Source organism: Cetorhinus maximus, chromosome 2, assembly GCF_964194155.1.
Source record: "Cetorhinus maximus chromosome 2, sCetMax3.hap1.1, whole genome shotgun sequence".
NCBI lineage: Eukaryota > Metazoa > Chordata > Chondrichthyes > Lamniformes > Cetorhinidae > Cetorhinus > Cetorhinus maximus.
In genome coordinates, this window is record NC_135880.1 from 115,969,486 (window position 1) to 115,993,523 (window position 24,038).

The following is a 24,038-nucleotide window of genomic DNA, read 5'->3' on the forward strand; positions in this document are numbered from 1 at the left end:
GCCTTAATTCATATGTGAATGCTATTGTGTTTGATCTCTCCTGTGGTAGGAAACTAAGCAGAGGTGTCAATGCCCATCATTACATTATCTAGCCTAAATCCCTGAGGAGGTAGTCATCTCTCTGTCTTTTGCTTCAATTTTGAAGACCTGTATGTCATTTGACTGACTCAGAGTGAAAAGAGCATACATAGTCCATCTGAACCATAAGCTGATGTGCATAAACTTATGATGCTAGTTATCTGCAATTCATGCTGGTGGAATGATAATCCTTCCTATTTATTTATGTCAATTGGTTATTAGTAAATGCATAAATTACTATACATTTAGCATCGACAATGTCCTTGATCTTGGGGAAAGTTTTTAAATTGGAAAATCTGTAAATGACTCTGGCTATTGCTGGATGGTCAACTGACATATAAGTAATTGGCTGTTTTTAGTTATTCTATGTTGCAGCAATGATCAGCACAGTGATTGACTCTTGTGTTTGGATGTTTGGGATGCCTGAAAATGAAAATTGAGAGTAATGATGAAGTTGGCTATGTAGGTGTTTGGCTGTCTTGTGTATTATTGTGGTCCAGCAAGCACAGTAGCGTAACAGCTACCTCACTAGCTTTTAGTCTCCTTATACACTGGTTATCCAAGAGGTCCAGATAGCCGACTCTTTTGTGATAAACCCATTGCTTGGGTTCGTACATTCTATGAGCAAAGTGCCTTTTCTGCCCTTTTGTGTTTCTCAGCAACCCTTGAGCTCTTGTTGCATTATGTCACAACTGACAATATTTGCACCAATACTTGGAGTTGGAAACTATGCAGCAGTGCTTACCACCATCAATGCTGTGGTGTGCCTTTGAAATATTTCCCTTTAAGTTGCATAACACACAGGAATCACTGAGAATTGTGAACCCTACCTTCATATTTATCCAACAAAAAGAAACTCACAGAAATGAATAATGTGGTATATGAACTTCAGTGCCAGTGTGATGCTAGGTATGTGGGCCATATGTCCCAAGGCCTGACGGATTGAACAGCATGTCCCAGCTGCTGTTCGCAACAGACAAGGTACAGACCATACCCAACCAGCCCACGCTTGCACAACTCAAAACACAGTGTCCAACATTAGATGTGATTCCCCGATTGGACTACATTTGCTAAATAATCCTCAGTGTGCTAAGAATTACACTGACAACCAATTTAAGATTGTCATTCGAGCTCACAGTGTGGTGCATTTGTGTGTACTGGAAGAATTAATACACAGGGCCCTGTTCTTTGCAGACAGAAAGGACATGTACACACATTGCAACTCTTTCAGCCAAACAAAATAAGTGACAGCCATTTGCTGACTCATTCCTCAGGACAATGCCTTGACCAATCAGGGTCAAGCTGCCTAGTTTAAATTTCAAACAATGCTTGGCAGTTAACAGTCAGTTTACATCACTGGTGCATTCTCTGTGGCAACGCTTCTACCAATCAGAGTCCATTTGCCAAACAATCAGCACTCTCTTCATGTGCAATATGTGTTGTTGTTTTCCCCTTATATTGGTATTCTTGCGAACTGTCCTCATGAGTGCAAGACAAAAAGCTTCAACATGTCTCTTTTTTCAGTAGAAAATGCTAGAATTTGTCATCATCCTTTAGTGATGACTTAACGGTCCTAAACAAGTATTTTCTTTCTCTGGGCCAACTCTTAGAAATATATTTTAGCATGGTAGCAATACTTGAGTGAACAAATAAAGGAAGAAAACAAAGTTAGTGGGAACTCGACAAGTGTTCTCTACCCACCAACGAAGTGCACCAAATGAAAAAGGCATAATATTTACAAGCAACTATAATTATGAAACTGTAGTTTCCTATCATAGATAATTATTGAACTCTGTTCAACAAAATAGTTCTTCTTTCACTCTCATGGGCAGAATTGAAGACTGAAAATATACCAGAGTCAGCTGATCTAATTATAGGTCAGAAGCAAGCTGTCACACGCACCAAGAAATGTCAAAGCTGATTTATTTTTCATTTTTAAAGTTTAAAAAACTGAAATGTGAATCATTGTCATGGCAACAAACAATCCTAATGTAGAGTGACCTACTTTCATTGTTGAATAGTAACACGTTAGCAGGAATTTCAATTGAAATCAACACCCATGAGATTCCCAGTTTTGCTGCAGCTTTTAATTTTGAAATAAGCATGTCAAGAAATGTTGATGCACAAATTGAATCAGCTGACGAAGATGTTGCAATGAATCATGAGGCAACATTATTAAGCAACTTCTGAGAAGCAGCATAATTCTCATTCCAGAAAGTTTTGAAATGCTTTTGCTGCAAAATAGCATCCAGCTTATGATTACATTTTAATTTTGTTAAACATTTATTTATTTTTGCTCAATCATCTTTCCTGAATTTATGCTGACAAATAGTCCAACAGCCAACATTCCAATTCTGTCCTCAATTAGTGTCAGAACACATACACACATACACATACTCTTCAGTAGGAGTTATTACTGTTGCTTTGGCCGAGTTAAATCAATACAGACCAAAGTTCAAAGTTGGAGATTTATGATTTCTATGGGTCAACACTTCATAACATGCCCCTGAACCATCAGTGGAGTCTCTTAAATATCTCTTATAAGAAATTTAAATTATGACCATAATTTAAGGGATTTAAAAACTTGTGGTGGGTCGTTGGGTGGTATTGCTTGGAGAAATGGAGAACCTAGAGCGTACAGGGTATGCAGCCAATATCAGGGCCACACAGCTGTGGCTATCTACCAGCCACATTGTTCAAATGGAACTGAAGAGTTGGACTTGCTTCAGTTGCTGAGTAATGGCACTGATATACACATGATGCTCAAAGGTTCAGTAAGATTTTGTTACACCCAGCAGCTTTTGTGTTACACTGAAGCTATTTTAGAAACATAGGCCAGGATATTGAGGTCAGCGAGCGGGGGGGGGCGACGCGTAAAATAACGGAACTCCCGACGTCATCCTGCGTCATTTCAATTTTCAGGCCGAATCAGCTGTGCGCCCGCCGACCTGTCAACGGCCAATTGAGGTCATTTAAAAAGTAATTGAACTCGTTACAGGACCTGCCCATCCAACCTTAAGGTTGGTGTGCAGGCTAGGAGCCCTGGCGGGCTTCAGAAAATGTATGGAACCTCATCCATGAGCAAGATGAGGTTTCATGTAGGTTTTTAAAAATTTAATAAAAGTTTAATTAAAAGTGATGGACATGTCCCAACTCATGTGACAGTGTCAGGGAAATTTTATTTTTCTATATTTAACATTTTTGAATTTGGCGCCAATCTCCCTGAGGCAGCACTTAGCCTCAGGGAGATGAGTGCGCTCTTTTGAGTGCATGTGCGAAAGAGCACACTCTCAGCTCAAGGAATCCCCCACTGCCCACACAGGGAGCGCATAGCGCTTCCTGGTGGACGTCACACTGGGCGAGCCTTAATTGGCCCGCCCACGTAAAATGGGGTCGCCGATCGGAGGCGCGCCTGCTCCTGAACTGCCCCCCCTCCCCCTCCAAACGAGGGAAAATTCTGCCCATGGGAATTGGAACAGGCGATCATATATTTCAATTCCATTTACACAACTTTGTTCAATATCCTTTGGTATCCTTACCTAACAAAAATCTACCAATCTCAGTCTTGAAAATTGCAATTGATCCAGCATCCAAGCATTTTGGGGGAGCAAGTTCCAGATTTCCACTAGCCTTCATTTGCAAAAGTATTTCACTCCTGATTTCACTCCTAAATCGCCTAGCTCTAATTTTAAGATTATGTCCTCTTGTTTAGGTTTTCCCCAACAGACGAAATAGTTTCTCTGTATCTACCCTATCAAATCCCTTTATCACTTTATGCTCCTCAATTAGTTGATTCTTTAACTATCTAAACTCAAGGGAACATATGCCAAGTTTATGCAACCTGCCCTCATTATTTAAACCTTAAACCACTATTTTAAATAATATGCACCTCTCAAAAAAAATTAGAGGAAGTTAGACATGTAAGAAGATTTTAACAACTTCAGAAGCAATTCAACATTTTTTGTAAAAGGAACAAATAATGGAGGCAAAACTAAATTGGAGCAACCAAAAATTATCTACTAGCTGCTACTAATTTTCTGAAGTGCTACTTCATTGACTACTTTACAAAAATTAAAAGAGAATGCAATTTCCACTGATTTTCTGGAGCTGTTGCAATCTTTCCTCTCATCATATCAGTTTGTGTTAAGATATAGGAACTACAGCAGGTTGGCACTGCTTTTTTAGGCCAATGAATATAAGACGACCAGAAAGGATAAAAGGAGAAAAATCTATGTACAATATGCTCTGCCACTGCCACCAACACTGATGTAATCACCATAAAGAGGTGAACAACCACAAGTAAATATGCTCCTATGGAATTGCTTCTTGACTTTTGAAGCAATTAAGTAAAATGTCACATAAAAATAGAAAATAGAAAACTCAACAGGTCTAGCAGCAACTGTGGAGGGAGAAACAGTGTTAATGTTTCACGTCAATGACCTTTCGTCAGAACTATTTCTCTCTTCACATATGCTGCCAGACCTGTTGAGTATTTCCAGTATTTTGTGTTTTTATATCAGATTTCCGGCATCCACTTTGATCTTGTATAAGTAAAATATCGTCTTGATCAATTTAATGTTACAATTTAGTGTTCAATCTAGACTGGTGTCATTCCATATTTGGCCCTTGTATAAAATTGTATTTACAGTATAATTTCTGAAATATTATTCTGACTAATTCTAATTACAAGAAACTATTTAATTAAAACATTATTTTTTGAATAAACTCAAGAATCATTGTTACATATTTTGGTAAAGAAATATTGCAGTTTGGTATGGCAATAAAGTTAAGTTACTGGACTAGTATTCCAGAGGCTTGGACTAATGATCTGGGGACACAAGTTCAAATCCCACCATGGGAGCTGGGGAAATTAAATTAAGTTAATTAAATAAATCAGAATTTTTTTAAAAAGCTCGTATCAGTAATGGAGACAATTAAATTACAAGATTATCATAAAAAATGATCTTGTTCACTAATGTCCTTCAGTGAGGGAAACTTTCTGGCCTTTAAGTCTGGCCTGTATGTGACTCTGGACCACGGCAACGTGGTTGACTCTTCACTGCCCTCTGAAATTGCCTAGCAAGCCCCACAGTTATATGAAAGCATTAATGTGGATGTACCTATAACACTTGGATCACATCGGTTCAAGAAGGTGGCTCACCACCACCATCTCAAGAGCAATTAGGGATCAGCAAACATGTTGGTCTTGACAGCAATGTTCACATCCCTTGTATGAATAAAATAAATGGTGGGCACAATTTTACCTTTCCCTGGTTGGGGGAATGGAGGCAGGAGGGCACAGTAAAATAGCAGGGAGTCACATTGGGATGGTTTCCTGCAGCAGTCCGGTTTCCAAGGAAGTGTCAGTTGTATCGGGATGACTAATAAATGCTGGCCGAGTGAGTATACCCATGCACTGTGAATAAAAAAAATAGAACTTTTCTATGGTTACTGTAAAAATGGATATTATTTGGTGAAACTTATTTTTGGACTATTTATGTTAGGATGCTTCATTCTACAAAATATAACTTTGAATAGCAGAGTATGCCTTATCAGGCCTGCTTAGAAATTAGGATCTTCCCTTTATCTCCTACACAAACATGTATTATAATCATAGGGTGTGAAATTCAATCGCCCTAATATTTTGAAGTGGGGCTGAAGTTCAGATTATGCCCAGGCCCATTGGAAATGAGGTGGGTAAGACAGAAAATTTGTCTACCCACCTCATTTCGATGATTGTGGCATTAGGAGTAATGGCCTTGCATGGCCCCAATGTTTGTATTGGTGCAGGCGCCACTGCAAACGCCAGGGGACTGAGTTGCATTCAGTACAAACCATGTACTCCTTGCAGCCTCCCCAATTTAAAGGTGCAGTCCTTATATAAAAGGGGAGTTGCACCAATGCACTATATGGCTGCTAGATAATTGGTTTTGGAAAATTAAAGAGAAACCATTTCACAGTGAGGGAAGTTTAGAGCTCCCAGATTCAGCAACACACCCTGGACTAACTTTGTTGAGGGAGGGGGGAAGCCATGTTTCTAGCAGGGGGGCAAGATGCCCTCCAGAGTGAACGTCAGAAGGGAGTGAACGCCCAGAGTAATACCAAGAACAGGCAGCTGTGCCAAAAGAAGTTTAATAATCTCACTCGGGTGAGTGAATGCATCAGCACATCCCATTTCACACTCACAAACCACCCATCTCTCATGCTGCTCAATACGTCACACCTGCATCACTCACCTAGCACCACACCTTGATACTCAGGACTCACTCATTATATCCTGACACTAAATCTCACCCACCTGTACCTTTGAAACATGCCAGCCGCTGACATCTCTCTCTCTGCTTTCACATAGCTGCACCTATTCAGCTATGGAAGGCATCACCCAAGCACACAACCAAAATCAGTGACTTCTGCTCTCTCTCTTGCAGGAAAAGATTGCCATATTTTTGACAGCAGAAATGATGGGCACCTCCATGGCAGCACTCCCAACTGACCCATGTTGGAGCATCTGATGGTCACCATCTCCGCTTCCAATGCAGCGCAGGCGGAGTCATGCTGATCCATCACTGCTGCAGTGGGAGCTCCATCAGAGGTCATGAGATCTTTGGCTGCTGCCATCCAGATACAGACGACTGTCATCATGAAAAAGGATCTCAGTGCTCAATGGGGCATGCAGTTCTCTGACTTCACATGGTGGGTTTGCGGAAGGGAATCATGAGACATGTGTGAAAGGAATCTGTTTTGACTCTGAGCAGCCATCCTGTTTGTCTTGGTTGCCCAAAGACAGTGGGTAGTGCACGCTGTTGAAGGATGAAAGCATCATGCGTGCATTCACCGTTGAAGATTTCTTGGTGTGGTCACACACCAATTGCACATTTATTGAGTGGTAGCCTGTTTCAAGATTTGATGATTTATGCTGGTTTCAAACAAATTATTGTTATCTATGGGCAAAGTGCTAATGTTGCAACTATTGCAAAAATGTTTGTTGTTGCCCCTACTATTCACTTATTCTTTTACTATTTAATACTGTAAGTATATTCAGCAGCGAAAGTTGAAATCAAAGTCTGGGGAGCATTTTCCTGCCGCTTTCTGAAGCCAAGATGAATTCGATGAGAGCATGTGGTAAAACTAGCTGAATTTAGTTGAAGGGTGTTCTTTGTTTATTTGCTGGCATACTATAAATTTACCTAGACATCAATACAAGTGAAAACACTCTCTCTGGAACATAGGAGTTAGGGATAGGCTATAAGGATAGCCTGAAATTAACATGGAAGCTAGGAAAACCTGGAATTAAAAAATAAAAGTGTTTGGTCTGCAGCAAAATTCATGATGAGTTCAATCTATTGCAAATTTTATGCTACTTGTAGTGATCTAGGAATTTACCCGGTCAGACTTGAACCCAACCCAGGGAAAGAAGATATATGACTTCTCTCAAAAGAAGTTGCCATGTGATCAAATGAATGTTTTGACCATGCTAAATGCACAATACCAGAGGAATTTCCTGTTACTACTTCCATAATTGTCAAAATGAAGTCCATGGATCCACAACACGAGAGAATCCCAAAGGACTTGAGAGGTCATTGAACTTCAGGCCATCTAGGACCTAGCTTAAACAGTACCATAGGCACAGTGTTTCAAGGGTGCTACATTCTAGATTCATTTCTAATTTTTTCAATTTATGTTGACTTAGTGCACATTTCTGTTAGGATAGGGATCTTCAGGTATGTGTCTGCATTTGTAAAGAGTCCCTTACACAATAAACAATGGCTATTTCAATACAATTGCTTTTCGAGGTCAAGCACAGTCAACAGTGTTCATTTGACTGATGTGTTACTGAGAAAAAAGAGGAACATTGTTTTTAAATTTTTTTTAATATATTCATTGATGGAATGTGGGCATCACTGGCTAGGCCAGCATTTATTACCCATCCCTAATTTCACTTGAAAAGGTGGTGCTGAGCTGCCTTCTTGAACCGCTGTAGTTCATGTGGTGTAGGTACACCCACAGTGCTGTTAGGGAGGGAGTTACAGGATTTTGACCCAGCGATAGTGAAGGAATGGCAAGATAGTTCCAAGCCAGGATGGTGAGTGGCTTGGAAAGGAACTTCCAGGTGGTGGTGTTCCCATGTGTCTGCTGCCCTTGTCCTTCTAGATGGTAGTGATTGTGGGTTAGAAAGGTGCTGTCTAAGGAGCCTTGGTGAGTTCCTGCAGTGCATCTTGTAGATGGAGCACACTGCTGCCACTGTGCATCGGTGGGGGAGGGAGTGAATGTTTGTGGATGGGGTGCCAATCAAGTGGGCTGCTTTATCCTGGATGGTGTCAAGCTTCTTGAGTGTTGCTGGAGCTGCACTCATCCAGGCAATTGGGGAGTATTCCATCACAGTCCTAATTTGTGCCTTGTAGATGGTGGACAAGCTTTGGGGAGTCAGGAGGTGAGTTACTTGCCGAGGGTTCCTAGCCACTGACCTGCTCTTGCAACCACAGTATTTATGACCAGTCCAGTTTAGTTTCTGGTCAATGGTAACCCCTAAGATATTGATATGGCATGAATAAATTCATTTTTTAAAAACATTTTAGGTGAAGTCTCATAAAAACTGGGGCAATAATGTTTCCTGGTCTAAGTATGCATGACTGTAGCAGAAGTTTTTTTATACATAGCTCATCTGGCCCACCCCAAAATGTTTGGAACACATTTGGAAGCCAATAGCTTCTGACCAGGAAAAAAATACATATTCAATAAACCTGATTTTTAAAAAATCATTAAAATTGGTGCAAGAAGTTGTGTAGGATTAACTGAAGAGATTATCAACTGGACTATAAAAAAGGAGAAAGAAAAGCTTATTGTTTAAGCAAGTTGTCATATGGTCTAAGCTGTGCCCTCAAAATAAAGTGCCTAGAAAGGAGGAAAAGGTGTTCTGTAAATTCTTGCACGTTTTGCCTGTCCCTTCAAGATTAGCAATGACTTAGGCCAGAGGGGAAACTTCAGCTCATTTTCTCATCAGTAAATGCATGTAACACAGGGCATCCGGGGGGAGGCAAGGAAAAGATGTCTTAAATTAGTTAAAGTAAATCAATAAAATATAAAGAATAAACAACGGATTTGTTTCACTACAGTTTAAACAAAGGTGATATTGCTCCAATATTTTGTTAAAAATTTGTGCTTTTGGCATTCTTCTTAAATGTATTGTCAAAATACCTACAAATCTCCTTGCAATCCATTTCATCAGATTAGTCAAATTTTATTCATACCAAAAAAAGGTTATTAGCTCATATTCTGTTCAGGAATTCCTGCTGGTTTAAGTTCAGTTCCTCAATTTGGTCAGTTCTAAACCAAAAGTAAAATACTGGAGGGAGGCTGGAAATCTGAAATAAAAATAGAAAATACTGAAAATACTCATTAGGTCAAGCAGCATCTATGGAGAGGGAAACAAAGTTAACGGGTCCATTTTATGAGGCGGGCGAGGTGGGGGGCACGGAAAGATTACCTGCTGCCCTCCCCACCCCCAACCTAAAAGTTGGTTGGCACCCTTGGCAACCAGAAATTCGGCTGCCCCGTGGCGATACTATGCTGGGGACGGCCTTAATAGGGTCAGGGTGGGGCTTCTGCCCCCATCAGAGAGGAAGTCCCACCCCAGAGCGCTGATAACCAATCTGATTGGCTGGCAGCCCAGCACCAGAAGAGATTAGTGGCTTCTGCTGGGTCTACAAGCAATCCCCGGAGAAGAAGAGAAGATGCCTCTTCACAGAATCACAGAATTGTTACGGTGTAGAAGGAGGCCATTCAGCCCATTGTGTCTGCACCGGCTCTCTGAGCATTTTATCTTAGTACCAATCTCCTGCCTTTTCCCCGTAACCCTGAACATTGTTTCTATTTAGGTAATCATCCAATGCCCTCTTGAATGCCTCAATTGAATCAATGTCCACCACACTTCTAGGCAGCGCATTCCAAACCCTATCTACTCACCTCACATTTATTTCTTTTGCAAAACACTAAAACTGCGCCCTCTGGTTCTTACTCCGTTTACGAGCAGGAACAGTTTCTCCCCATCTACTCTGTCCACGCCCCTTAGGCCCCTCATTATTTAAAAAACTTTTATCAAGTCTTCTCTCAGCCTTCTCATCTCCAAGGAAAACAGTCCCAACTTCTCCAATCTTTCCCAATGTTTATTGTGTAAGGGACTATTTACAAATGCACACACCCAACTGAAGATCCCTGTCCTAACAGAAACGTGCACGAAGTGTCTCATCCCTGGAACCATTCTCGTAAACCTCTTCTGCACTCTCTCCAATGCATTCACATCCTTCCTACAGTGTGGTGCCCAGAACTGTACACAATACTCCAGCTGAGGTCTAACCAGTGCCTTATTTAAGTTCATCATAACCTGCCTGCTCTTGTACTCTATGCCCCTATTAATGAGGCCTAGAATACTGTATGCTTTAGAAACAGCCCTCTCTACCTGTCCTGCCACCTTTAATGACTTATGTATACATACACCCAGGTCTCTCTGCTCCTGCACACCCTTTAGAATAGTATCCTTTATTTTATACCATCTCTGCAAGTTCTTTGTACCAAAGTGTATCAACTTATACTTCTCCGCATTGAACTTCATCTGCCACCTATCTGCCCACTCCACCAATGTGTCATGTCCTTTTGAAGTTTTACACTGTCCTCCTCCCAGTTTTCAATTCTCCCAAGTTTTGTGTTGTCTGCAACTCTGCAATTGTCCCCTGAACACCAAGATCTAGATCATTTATATATATCAAGAAGAGCATGGGTCCCAATACCGACCCCTGGGGAACTGCACTACATACCTTCTTCCAGCCCGAAAAATACGTATTAAACATTACTCTGTTTCCTATCCCTCAGTCAATTTTGTATCCACGTTGCTACTGCCCTTTATTCCATGACCTATAACTTTCCTCACAAGTCTGTTGTGTGGCATTGTATCGAACACCTTTTGGAAGTCCAGATACACCACATCAACAGTCTTGCCCTCATCAGCCATCTGCTACCTCTTCAAAACACTCCAGCAAATTAATTAGATACGATTTTCCTTTAACAAATCCATGCTGACTCTTCCCGAAACAATCCAAATTTTTCCATGTGACTATTAATTCTATTCCAAATAACTCTTTCCAGAAGTTTTCCCACCACCTAAGTTAAACTGACTGGTCTGTAATTGCAGGGCAGCTCTTTACAACGTTTTTTGAACAAGGGCGTAATATTTGCAATTCTCCAGTCCTCCAGCACCTCCCCCGAATCCAGGGAAAATTGAAAGATTATTGCCAGTGCCTCTGCAATTTCCACTCTCACTTCCTTCAATATTCTTGGATGCCACTCATCCGGTCCCGGTGCCTTATCAATTTTAAGTACCGATAGCTTATCCAATATCTTCTCCTTATCAATTTTAAACCCTTCTAGTGATTGAGTTTCCTCCTCTGTCAATGTGGCCTGGGCAGCATCTACTTTGTAGGTACAGACAGATGTGAAGTATTCATTTAACACCTCAGCCATGCGTGATGTAGGCCGCGCTCCCCGGGCTGTATTTATTCTCTCCCCGCTCCGCGTATCTCCCACAGGTCCACCTCTCTGACTGCTCTTCCTGCAGGTGAGTTTCTTGAAGCAAGTCCGGGAGTTGTGGGAAGGCCCGGCCCAGAGAGTGTTTGGGGACGTGTCAGGTAAGAGAGGCCAGGGGGGTAGGGATAGAGGCGGGTGTCTGATCTTCAAGGCTGCCCCCGAAAGACAGAGGGGACCCCCCAAAGGAGGTACACTTCTTGCTGCCCAACAGCAGGCTACGCAATCTTTGCTGCTGGACTACTTGCCTTGCCCCTGCCTTTCCCTGTAGACTGCAAAATTGTGGAAGAAGCAGATAGAGGCTGTTAAATGGCAGTGGGGGGTGGCACATTTTAGGCCAATGACCTTGAGTTCTGGTGAGAGGTAGCGTAGTGGTAATCTTACTGGACAAATAATCCAAAGGCCCCGAATTTATGCTCTAGTGACACAAGTTAAAATCCAACCTTGGCAGCTGGTGGAATTTAAATTCAATTGATTAATAATTCTGGAATAAAAAGCTGGTCACATTAATGGTGATTATCTATCTGATTGTTGTAAAAACCCATCTGGTTCACGAATGTCCTTCAGGGGAGGAAATCTGCCTTCCTTTTTCAGTCTGTTTATATGTGACTCTAGACCCACAGCAATGTGCTTGACTCTTAACTGCATCCCTGAAATGCCTTGAATGTCACTCAATTGTGTCAAACCACTTTATAGGTGTACCTCCACCACATGCACTGTAGCGGCTCAGGAAGGCAGCTCACCACCACCTTCTCGAGGGCATTAGGAATGGGCAATAAATATTGGCCTTGTGTTCACATCACATCTCTTGAATGAATTTTAAAAATATTTGGACAGAATTTTACAGGCTCCTGGGTGACAGGAACAGAAGTGGGTGGGGGTGGTGAAATGGCAGGCAGCCAGGTTGGGATGGCTCCCTGATGCAGTCCTGCTGCTGGGGATGTTTCTGAGCGACAGGCTGGGAGCTGGATAGGCTGGCTGCTCCAAGAAGGTGGACAGTCGACTTGCATAGCTAAAGGCTGCATTAAGTGCAATTTCACAGGACATTGGCATTTTGTTAATAGTGGGGCAGCGCCCTGCCGCACGGGGAGACTTTCAGCTTCATGGAGGTAGCCTCCCTGCAGCAGTCCAGGGACCATTGGAGCTTTGAGGCTCTGTGCCCCTTAGAGGGGTCCATGGGCATGAAAGTCATCGTCTGCAGCCCCAATAATTCCTTGGAGGGGCTTGCCTGGTAATCAATGGGGCCTTTCCCCTCGTCCGTCCTCAATTTTAATTTGTACTTTCCTCTACGGGAGTGCCCCTATCTTGAGGCACTGCAGAGATCTCTGATCTGCCTCAGCAGTGCCTACATCTCCTAGTGGCGCTTCTGAGACTTCAAAAGCTGCTAGCTCTCTGATTAGGCCAGTAACATCAGGAAGCCCACCATACTTAATTGCTTTGTCCAGATGTTGGGGTTTTGATGCCCATGGTAAAATCCAGCCTGGTTTTTTTCTGTTTATCTCTCTGCTGAAGTTGTGTATTTCCAGCATTATCTTGTTTTCATTTCAGTTCTGAAACAGATCATTTAATGGAGCACTAAGCAACAGCAAGCTTTCTACTTGAGAAGGGCTGTTGGGGGGGGGACAGGGAGAAAACATTACTGAAGTGCATTTATGACTGGGTAATTACTGAATAGCATTGAAGATAGCCATGAAAACATTTGCAAGCACATTTTCTGGCCTTTTAGGAAATGGCCTGCAGCAGAAGTAACAAAAAGACAAATAACAGGAACAAAAGCGTTCCAGAAATCAAATAGGTCACAAGCCCCATAACATACATACATACAAATTAGGAGCAGAAATAGGCCATTTAAACCCCTTGAGCCTGCTTTGCCATTTAACAAGTTGGCTGGTCTATTTGTGGCTTCTACTTCCCTGTCTGCCTCCTATACTCTTTGACTCGCTTGTCAGTAGGGTTGCCAACCCTTCCAGAATGGCCAGGAGTCTCCCTGAATCGGTATCAATGTCCCAGTGACCAAATAAAGCATTAAGGGAGATTTTAAAACAATATTTCATTGACACTATTCAGTGAGTTGGGCCAGTTGGTCCACAGCACCATCGCCCCCCCAAACCAGGAAGCAGGGTTTCGCTGCACTGGCCATGAAATGTGGTCTCTCTATCTCTGCATGGAGCAGAGCAGGGAACTACGTGGAGAGCAAACTACAATGTCCAAAGAACACTGCAGCCAGGGGCGGGGGATGGGGGGAGGTGGTGGGGGGAAATCGGTGACGTGACTTGTCAAGTGAAACGCCAGAAGCTGAGGTAAAGGGTGAGACTAATGGCTGGATACGGCTGTGACAGTGGGTGAGTAGCAGCTCAGTTGATATCGAGATTTTCTTGTTGCTGATGTTTGCAGTATCTCTCTCCCAACCACCCCCCACAACTGGCCCAATTATTGCACGTCAACAGCTGTAAGAGGAGGTGGGGCAGGATTAGTATTTATGTATCTCTGTTCATAGCCAACTCATAAACCTAAAACTGCTTGCACCATACCACCGAGTTCCATGACATCACTTCCACCGATGTCTCCCGGAATATATCCAGCTAGAGTTGGCAAGCCTACTTGTCAGTCAAGAATCTATCCAACTCAGCCTTAAAAGTATTCAATGACCTAGGTTCCACTGCTCTCTGGTGAAGAGAATTCCACAAACTAACGACCCTCTGAGAGAAAAAAAATTCTCATCTCTGTCTTAAATGGGAGGCCACTTATTTTTCTTCCATCACGTAATTAAGTACATGTTAATGCCAAATATTAAAAATCATGTCAGAAATCTATTTGTTTTTGGCAATTTAATACTATCATGAAGTAGTCAGAAATCTAATAATATTCGGTACTTTTTATTCATCACTATATGCATTAAATTTGCAGATTTTAAAATAAGAATCTAACCATTTCAGGTTTAACAAACAAAAGACTTTTGTTACCTTTACCAAAATTTCTGGAGAAAAAATTGGGAAATTCGGGATTTACAGATTGTGTTGACTTTTGCCTTCATACAATGTCATTATTCCTGCAATTCTCACATGAAGAGAGCATAGGTCAGATTGTAACCCAATTTCTGACAAGCACTCTGAACACAGCACAGCAATAATTCTTCTCCCCCAAGGAATATAAGATTGATGAATTGACCCATAGCAACATAGGAACAGGTGTAGCCAATTCAGATACTTGAGCCTGTTCTACTGTTCAGTTAGATCCTGGCTCATCTGTACCTCAACTCTATTTACCCACCTTTGATTTATATCCCTTACCTAACAAAAGCCTATTGATCTCAGTCTTGAAAATTTCAACTGGCCCAACACCTCTGTGTTCTGGGGAGGCGAGTTCCAGATTTCCACCACCAGATTTCCTGGTTTCATTGCTAAATGACCTAGCTCTAATTTTAAAATGTGCCCTCTTGTTCTGGATTCCCCCACCAGAAGAAATCATTTCTCTGCATCTACCCCATCAAATTTCCTAATCACTTTTAATACATCGATTAGATCAACCCTCAGCCTTCTAAATTCAGGTAAATGGAAGCCAAATTTATTCAAACTATCCTCAGAATTTAATCCTATCACCCCCAGTATTATTCCAATGAATCAGCACTGTACCCTTTCTACGGCCATTATATCGTTCCGAGGTAAGAGGTCCCAAAATATGTGATAGTTTTTAATATGTTACACAACGTTAAAAATTCTGTGGAAAAAAACTATGGAAATGCTTCAAAGAAGTTAGCCATGACTCAGTGGCAGCACCTTTATTCCTGAGATGAGAGGTTGTTCACTCAAGTTTCACTCCAGAGACTTGAGCACATAATACTATCTACACTCCTGTGCAGTGCTGAGGGGCGTAACACTGTCGGAGGCATCATATTTTGGATGAGATGTTAAACCGAAGCTCTCTCAGAAGAAAAGTTGCCAACACACTATTCTGAAGAAGAGCAGGGGAATTGCGGGCAGCAACAAGGTCGCTGGCAATGTGGCACTGAAGATCAGGCAACTACGGCCCTAAGATAAACGATGAAGTGTGGGCAATCACAAAGGGAGGTGATGAGATTGGGCAGGTGAGAGGACACCTGTGCCAAGCTAAGGGTCCTCTTTAAATATGCAAGTCATGGCCCAACGTTGTCATTGGCACCAATCTGCTATTTCAGTCCATGGCTTGAGCAGGGACAGCAATGAGAGTTTAACCATCAGGCAGACCTGTTGGGATGTGGACTGTGGGCCAGAAAAGATTCAGGCAGATACATTTTTTTAAAAAGTGTTTTAAGGTTTCCTCAAAGGTTAGGAGCAGGACCCATAAGGAAGTCAAATGTGTCCTTTAATCCAGGCTTGCCCCACGCCCCTCCCTTAATCGCCTTCACCCTTAAAGCACCCCCACCCTTAATGTGACCATGGTCCTGCAAGCCCCCAGCTGGGAGCTCCTGCTTGCAATCTCTGCTGTCGCCCTGCCCCCAGTTAATGCAGCTAGCTAAGTTTGGGAGAGGGTCCAGTGAAATTTTGATAATAGGCCTGGATATTAAGATCGGCTGGCCCTCCTTGTCTTCAGACTCCACAGGTTCTTTGCTCACTTCAGGACTCGCGTGCACTATACCAACACCCTCCTTTTAAAATCGAAGCTGAAGTGTTAGCTTACTTCAGTCAGTAGCACGCATCCATAACGCAGAAGGTTTCAAGCCCCATCCTAGGATTTTAGTATGTCCATGCAATGTTGCACAGTCACTTAGCGCTCCTTTGAATGAAATGTTAATCAAAGCACCCATCGGCTGTTCCAGAAGACTGTTATTACTCTTATCTGAAGTAGAGTAGAATGTTCTTGTATCCTAGCCAACATTCTCAAGGGCAATTAGGGCTGGGCAATAAATTCTGGCCTAGCCAGCGATGCCCACATCCCATGAATGAATAAAAAAAAATTTGCTCAACAGTACATTTCAATTGCTTGACAGACACTGCTCTGTGCAAAATGGCTTCAGTGTCTGTCTTGTAGCGGGACTAAGACCTCACAATATATTTTTATTAAATACATATATCATTCTGGCTAATTTCTAAAATAAAAAAACTGGGCAATGACCTTTTAAAATGGCTGAAGCCATGTCTGGCTGTGACCCTGAACAAAAGAGCTATTTGGCAATTATCGCAGACGGCAGTAGAGTGAAGGTATAACAAGGATCATGCTGCAACTCGCAACTTGGTAGAGCAAACCATTGGGATGCTAAAAATGAGGTTTTGGTACCTGGACTAGATTGGTGGAGCCCTGCAATATAGTCTACAGGGGGTGCCACGCATCTGGTCACCCGCTGCGTCCTTTCAAACCTGGTGCTGCAGCGGGGAGAGGAGCTGGCTGAGGAGGAGATGAAGGTCTCCTCCAATGAAGAGGACATCGACAGTGACGAGGGTGATGAGGCCCTCACACTGGCCTGGCAAAGCAGGAGTGCTCGGGAGGCTCTCACAGCTGCTAGATTTGTGCAGAACGATGATGACGTGCAGTGAAGAGACACCATAGATCTTCACATTGCATCTATGAACTTTTGGCTCCAGTCTGGCTGGTGGCAGCGCACATACATTCTATGATAATGCTCCTGTCATGGAGACATAGTGGAGGCCCTATTAGTTGCTCGATTGCAGGAGGATGATGATGACATGCAGTGAGGACACTCCAAAGATCTTCACAATGCCTCTGTGAATGTCTGACTCCTGTCTGGCTGAGGACAGCTTGCTTGCACTCTTTGATCAGGGTCATATCATGGAAAGACAGCTATGAAAGTTTAAAAGCACCTGATCTTTTGTCAGCCTTCAGCACCTCACCCCTTTAGGAGCACAGTGTCACTGGTCACAGATGCTGAAGAGATGAGGCCAGCCCCACCTTAAAGGTGCTGAGAGCGCACAGAGAGAATGATGGAACTCTGTGACTCCTGCCCACGACATTCTGGCAGCAATGACAAGCACCATCGAGGTGCAGACATCAGTAATGTGTCCAGGGAGTGTGAAGCCAGACCATCATTTTGCTCTGAAGGCTGCACAAAGCATAGGGAAGAGGCCCTGGACTGAGGCACCTGCCTTTATCTTGTGCAGAATGGTTTCACATCCAAGTGACATGAACACTGCTCATCAGAACAAGGAACCATAGGCAGGGAGACATTCTTGAGAGTTTTTTTTACAATAGTGAACATTATGTACAAATGATTAACACCCGTGCCCAGATTGGGCAACTACATCTTCTTAACCTTCCTAACCCTGCTGCTACGTCTTGGTGCTCCACAGATAGCCACAGGGGAGGTGGAGGCAGCCTGTTGGCTGCTACGCCCTGTCTATGATGACCTTGACGGGCATCTTCTGGAGGGCCGAGACCTGGAGGACCCTGGCCTGCTTTTGGGGTCCTGCTGTGCGGCAGTGACTCCCTCCTCGACCTGGAGCTGCTGGGGTCACAGGAAGAGGGGATTCAGGTGGGCTGGACACTCCAGGGGTCACCTGGGTGTATGACCCCGGGGTGTGCACCTGCTGATCCTCCTCCCTACGGGTGCCCAAGGTTCTCCTGGCTGACTCCGTGAGGAATAGGGGAAGCTGGAGTGAGATCGAGCTGCCCAGCACCCCTCTCGCATACTCATTGTTGAAGGCCAACCATGGCATCGGCAATGGGGTTCAGCCTGCGCAGCAGTGCAGGAGCAAATTCCTGCACAAAGGTCTCCATGGCGGCCACCATCCTACCAGTGTTGACCTCAGTGCGTTGGCATGTTGGTGCTATCGCCTCAGCCTGAAGGCAAACAGACTCCTTCATCATGCCTTGCAATCTGAGGAGTGCAGCGGATGTCCCTTCCTGATGTTCCCAAGCTTGACTTTGCAGCTCCAGGAACTGAGGTATGACCGAGTCCAGAGGTTCGTCATCTGACTGGGACTCAGCAAATATCTGGCCTCCAGCAGTCCCCCGATTGCCGGGGACCTCGGTGGGACCTGGGAAGTCCCTGCTGCCACCTGCTGTGGAACAGAAAGTACGATGTGCTTACCAGATTGTGAACCCAAGGCTACTCTTAAGTTAGGTCCCACCGAGGTGCGTGTCTCTGCGCTGGTGGAGGGTGTGGGTGAGGCTGTGATGGGACTTCAAAGAGGGTACCTTCAGATTCCTCTTTAGAGGAATTGTGAACTCCATCGGCTTTTTCCCAGATGTGCCTGTGAAAGCAAGGAGAGATAATTGGTGCATGGCAGTGGCCTTGAAACAGGACACATCACTCACAGCATGGTTGTCTGATGGATGTTGCACTGCTGGATCCTCACTTGGTAGAGCACCGCTGACCTCACCGTCAGCACAGGAACAATCCACGTCCTTGCTGGCCAGCTGGATGGCTCTGTTTTCAAAGTCCATGAGGACCTTGATTTCAGGCATTCCTCCACCAGTCTGCGACCTCTCCCTGTTGTTATGTGCCAGTTTGTCCTGCATGAATAGAGATGGAGCTTAAGCAGGATGCCTGCCAGGCCAGATGCTAAGTATGACTGGCATGTGTGGGTGGTGAGTGATCCCATGGACAATGAAAGTGTGTGTGAGAGAGCAAATAGTGCTGTTCCCTGAAGTGGCAGTAAGTGAAGGCCCTGTGGATGTGTGATGGGTTTGTGAGTGCGTGAGTTGAGAGTGATGAGAAGAGGGACTTACCCTGGCCGAACAGAGGAGATCACTCATCCTCTTTTGGCACTGGGTGGCTGTCCTCTTTTGCAGGGTTTTGGCGCTGACCACCACTGCCACTGCTTCCCAAACTGGATTGGTGTGCTGCTGCCCATCCTGCGGCCAGAGTGGGGGGTAGAGGACATCACGGCGGGCCTCCACGACATCCAAAAGGCACTCAAGGGACGCGTCATTGAACCCGGGCTGGGGGCTGCTGTCCTTTTGCCTTTTGGTGCCATGTCTTCCATGCAGGAATACTGGGCTGGAAGCACTGAGAGGTGTGCACGTGGCTGCACTTTAAATATGGCACCCAACATGATGAGGTGATGGTGTGGTGAGCAAATGAGAGCCCGCCTGCCACTGAAACGGCGTGTTTCCTGGAAATGCCTAATTAATGTGGCGCATTTGGGACACTATAGTGTGAGAAGCCACCATTCTGGCCGGCGGATAAAACATCATTTTTCCTGCCCGCTACTGCACTTGGTGCAAATCTGGGATGATTCCGCCCACAGTCAAAGCCCAAGTTCCAGCACTTCTGGTTATTTACTGATAAAAACAATTAAGTTGGGGAAATGCCTTAATCCTGTCAACTACACTACGCAGCACCGCTTTACAATTATTGATTTTAGGCTCTTCATGTCTGTCCACCATCAGTGCCTTTGGTACAACTGACACACTAGATTTTATAGTGCCTCAGCAACTCCAATAATGAATCAGATACCTAAGAACAGGATCTATAAATCAGTAAATCAAATATAAATCGTTCTTATAAACCATGGGCAGAATTTTCACCTCGGCGGGCAGGCATGCTGCTCGAGCATGAAATGGCACGCGCTGACGTCGGGCAAGTGTCCCGGCGTCAACGCGCAATTGCGCGATAGTTTGGTCGGTGGGTGCATGTGGGAATCAGCAGCACGCCCGCCAACAATGAAAAGGTCTGTTAAGGCCATTAAATTATTAAGTTAAATTTTTTGCTACCCGTCCAACCTTATGGTTGGTGGGCTGGTGAAAGGCCAAGCGGCCTTTGCATTTTTTGGAAACCTCATCAACAGGCGGGATGAAGTTTCCAACATCAAATAAAAATAAAATAAAATAATTAAAATTTCACTCATAAGATGTCCCTACTCATGTGACAACGTTTCATAACATTTTTCACATCTTCATTATTTTTTAAAAAGCTTTTCATCACGAAGTTCGCGCTCGCCCCACTCGTCCTCCTCCTCCACCACCCCCCTCCCCCCGACCCCTGCACAGGCAGCGCTGAGCGCTGCCGCTCACGTTTCATGCTGGGCAGGCCTTAATTGGCCCGCCAGCGTGAAATCGCCTTCCAGCCTCAATTGGCTTCCCGACCACACCCACCTACCCCCGCCGAGCCCACCCGACAAGGGCTAAATTCTGCCCCATAAGTTTTTCTCTTTAAGTATGAAGATTTGCATGTGCTTGAACAAATGCTCTCTTTAACCCAATATCCCTAATAACAAAATGTCCATTAATTAGAACAGAAGAAAGGTATTTCACAACCTCAGGATGTCCCAAAGTGCGTTATAGACAATGAAGTGCTTCTGAAGTGTAGTCATTGTTGTAATGTAGGAAATTAGCTAACTTTGTTGTAAATGGAGTAAACCAGTCTAAAACGTATGGCCAGAAAGGTTGGTTTTAAATGAGCGTGTGTTATTTAAACTGCCAAGTTCATTATGTGATGGCATGCACCCACCCCCAACCCTCCCATGCACACTCTTGTACTGATGAAGATTGCAACTCTGCCTGGTATGCAACAGAAGAGCCAGAAAACAGGCTGAGACATTGATATACCAGGTCCTGGCTTGCACTTGCGGTATCCATGCAACCTTGTAGGGGCTGAACCTAGCATCAGAGGGGCTACCTTACACTTTGAGCATCTGCTCATGTGCTTCACATGGATCTGGCATTACTTTGGAGGCCACTAATTCAACTACGAAGAGGTGTACTCTAAATGGGTGGAGCAATAGAAGACACTGACATGTACAGTCCTAGCATAAATGTCAAGATCACAGCCTGTGTAATTTCAGGCCTATTATGCATTAAAATATAATTATATAGCTTGCCGTTTTTGAAGAAGGTATCTCTTCCTCATAGATTTGTCTGTCTCAGCAACCATACAGTAAAATACTTCTTTCTAATTTTTTGTAAAGTCCTTACCCGCTCGTTTCTCTCCTACATGTCTATATCCCCAAATTAAGTTTGTTTTCCAACTCTCTATCATTTAATGATTAACTTTTCCACATGTTCTACTTGGTCAAATTACAATAGGCTATAAATACATATATACATAAAATCAGAAATTTCTGTAACGTTTGAATCATTCGCAAGTTCACAAACCCTTCCAAATGGTGAAAACCACAAATTAAGATAGTTGGGACATAGAACCACAATAGCCAGCATTTAAAATGACTAACAAACAGGGTAATATTCTCAACTCATGCGTTTTGAACCACCCTTTCGAAGAACTGGTTTCAAATCTCTTTCATGAATCTATTAATAGGCAGGCCATTTATCAAGTTGAATTCCAACTAGAGCAAGGGCTGTACTTCCTTTTAATTTTATTTTCAGTGTTCTGTATATTTCTTTTTCAGGGCACAATTTTTTAAAAATCTTGTTTCCTTGCAGTAAAATAGGCTCTGGAGGCATTGTATCCTTGTCACCATAACATTGTATTCAAAGAAAATGAGAACATGGCCCCAATTTTTACTCAGAACTGGGAAGCAAGCTGGGTGGAGAGAAAGATGCTCAGTCAAGAAACCTGGAACTAGGGGTTTCCTGCATGTCCTGCCAGCCTGACAGGGGTAGGCTGACTGTTGGGCTGGAAAAAAAATTGGGCATCACGGGCCAGGGACCCTCTTTCATGTACCTTTCTACCTTCTCCTTAAATGCATCTATACCTGTTTACCACATGGAGTAATTGAGGCTAAGTTACACATTCTAACCACTCTCTTGTTTCTGAATTCTTAGTTGTGTTTATTAGTCACTCTCTTGCATCTATCATCTCTAGTTTTGGACTTCCTCACAAGTGGAAATGCCTTCTCTATGTCCACTCTTTCAAACCCTATGTAATTTTATGCCCAGTGACATAAATCTTTCTAGAAAAAAGACCCAGCCTGATCAGTCCTTCCTGATAATTATAACCACTCAGTTCTGGCATCATCCTTGCACCATCTCCAGTACTTCTAAATGTTTTTTATAATATGGAGACCAGGGGTGGATTTTCATCTTCCATTGGAGGTGCGAATTGGGTCATGAAACAATGAACTTAGTCTTTTTTTGAAGGAAATATAATTTTCCTCTGCCTTCCTGACCCAAGCCATTTTCATGTGGCCTTTTTGAGGTTTGGGAAGGCCTAGGGTGGAAAATGTGCACACACCACTTCTGCAGTTGAGGTCCCCATTGTGAGGACCATAAGAAAATTGTATTTCCTCTCACACACTATTTCCATGTGCTGGTGTCGATTTTTAGAACCTTTAAAAAACACATCTCCTCATGGGAAGTGTGACCACTTCCGTGGGGTCAGGAAGAGTGTGGTAATGGAGTGGAGCAACTTTCTTCCAGCTTTTTCCTCAACTTTTAAAACTGCAAAGCCTGTCTGCCAGCCAAGGGATTCTCTGCCTGGGAGTGGGGAGTGCACAGAGGGGGCCACACCCAGCACAGCTGTAGACCTGCCATCAACAGATCTCCATTACAGCCTCAGTCAGGATCCCCTCTACAAATCTTCATTTTGACATAAGTGCAGCACCAGGCCACCTTCAGTATGTTCAGGCACAGGTGCTGCAGCAGCAGCCTGAAATGCTTTGATCGCATGGGGCCAAGGGCAGGAGGAACCAGGATGCCATTATTACAAGACACCTTCTGTTACCATTGCGCTTTACATGATGGGATCCTCTCATGAGTACGAAGACTGACCTGGGAGGCAGAGGAGGGCGTTTGAGACACAAAGAGGAGGGCATTGGAAGCATCCTGAAAGCAAACACCTATGAGGATTGATGTAGGCCAACTGGATGCAGTGATCAGGTGGCAGGTGAGACATTAAAATACTTTTGACTGCCTGGAAAGTCCAATATTCTGTGAATATATTGTAAACATTTAACATTCTGCACAGATAAATGTTTCAGTTTCACTTTACAAATGTCTGTTATCTTACCATATACAACATAACTTATCTAAACACCACTGTGGCCCATCTAGTCCTTTGCTCTTGGACACTCCTACATAGTGCTCCCCTTGTTGCCTTGGAGGAAGTGGAGGCAGGCTGCTCACTTCCCTGGTTATATGGCTGTTAGAATTGTGGCAGATGGCCTCATTATGAAGGGGCCCATTAGGGCTCTCCCTGCAACTGCAATATCCGCATCATTGCAGGGACAGCCACCTAGTAGGTAAGGGTGAGATGCCCCAGATTGCATGGATCCCTCAGCCTCCTATTCTGATTGCTCAGCCCTTGGGGTGGTGTTCTGATGGCTGGACGGCGTGTGGTTTTGGGTGCAACTGCTGTCCACTCTAGCTGCCAATCTGAAACCCGTTAAATAGTCCTCCTCTCCCAGTGCTGCCCATGGAGCTAGTGCAACTGCATAGGAGATCTCACACCTCTTGGATGCACTGCACATGGGGCTCACCTTGTTAAGGTTGATCACCTTTTCAAGGCTGCTCATATGCACTCCCCAAACCAAGACAAGGCTGAGGTCATGACC

At 43.9% G+C, this 24,038-nt stretch overlaps 1 protein-coding gene across 3 annotated transcripts in view; it reads right to left on the bottom strand.

Annotated features, from left to right (window-relative positions):
* The window catches only part of LOC144696982 (methylglutaconyl-CoA hydratase, mitochondrial-like), a 97,460-nt gene extending 75,902 nt beyond the window's left edge, over window positions 1-21,558 (bottom strand). Inside the window, exon 1 of one of the 3 annotated variants that reach the window (XR_013580289.1) lies at window positions 21,502-21,558. Coding sequence is in view for 2 of the 3 variants with exons in the window: in XM_078568725.1 (XP_078424851.1) it covers window positions 2,084-2,183 (100 nt within the window). In the remaining variant the exon portion in view is untranslated. Of the gene's footprint in view, window positions 1-2,083; window positions 2,189-9,277; window positions 9,312-21,501 lie in introns of those variants that run through there. The other 2 variants (XM_078568732.1, XM_078568725.1) reach the window with 2 other exon arrangements.
* Between the last annotated feature and the right edge of the window lie 2,480 nt (window positions 21,559-24,038).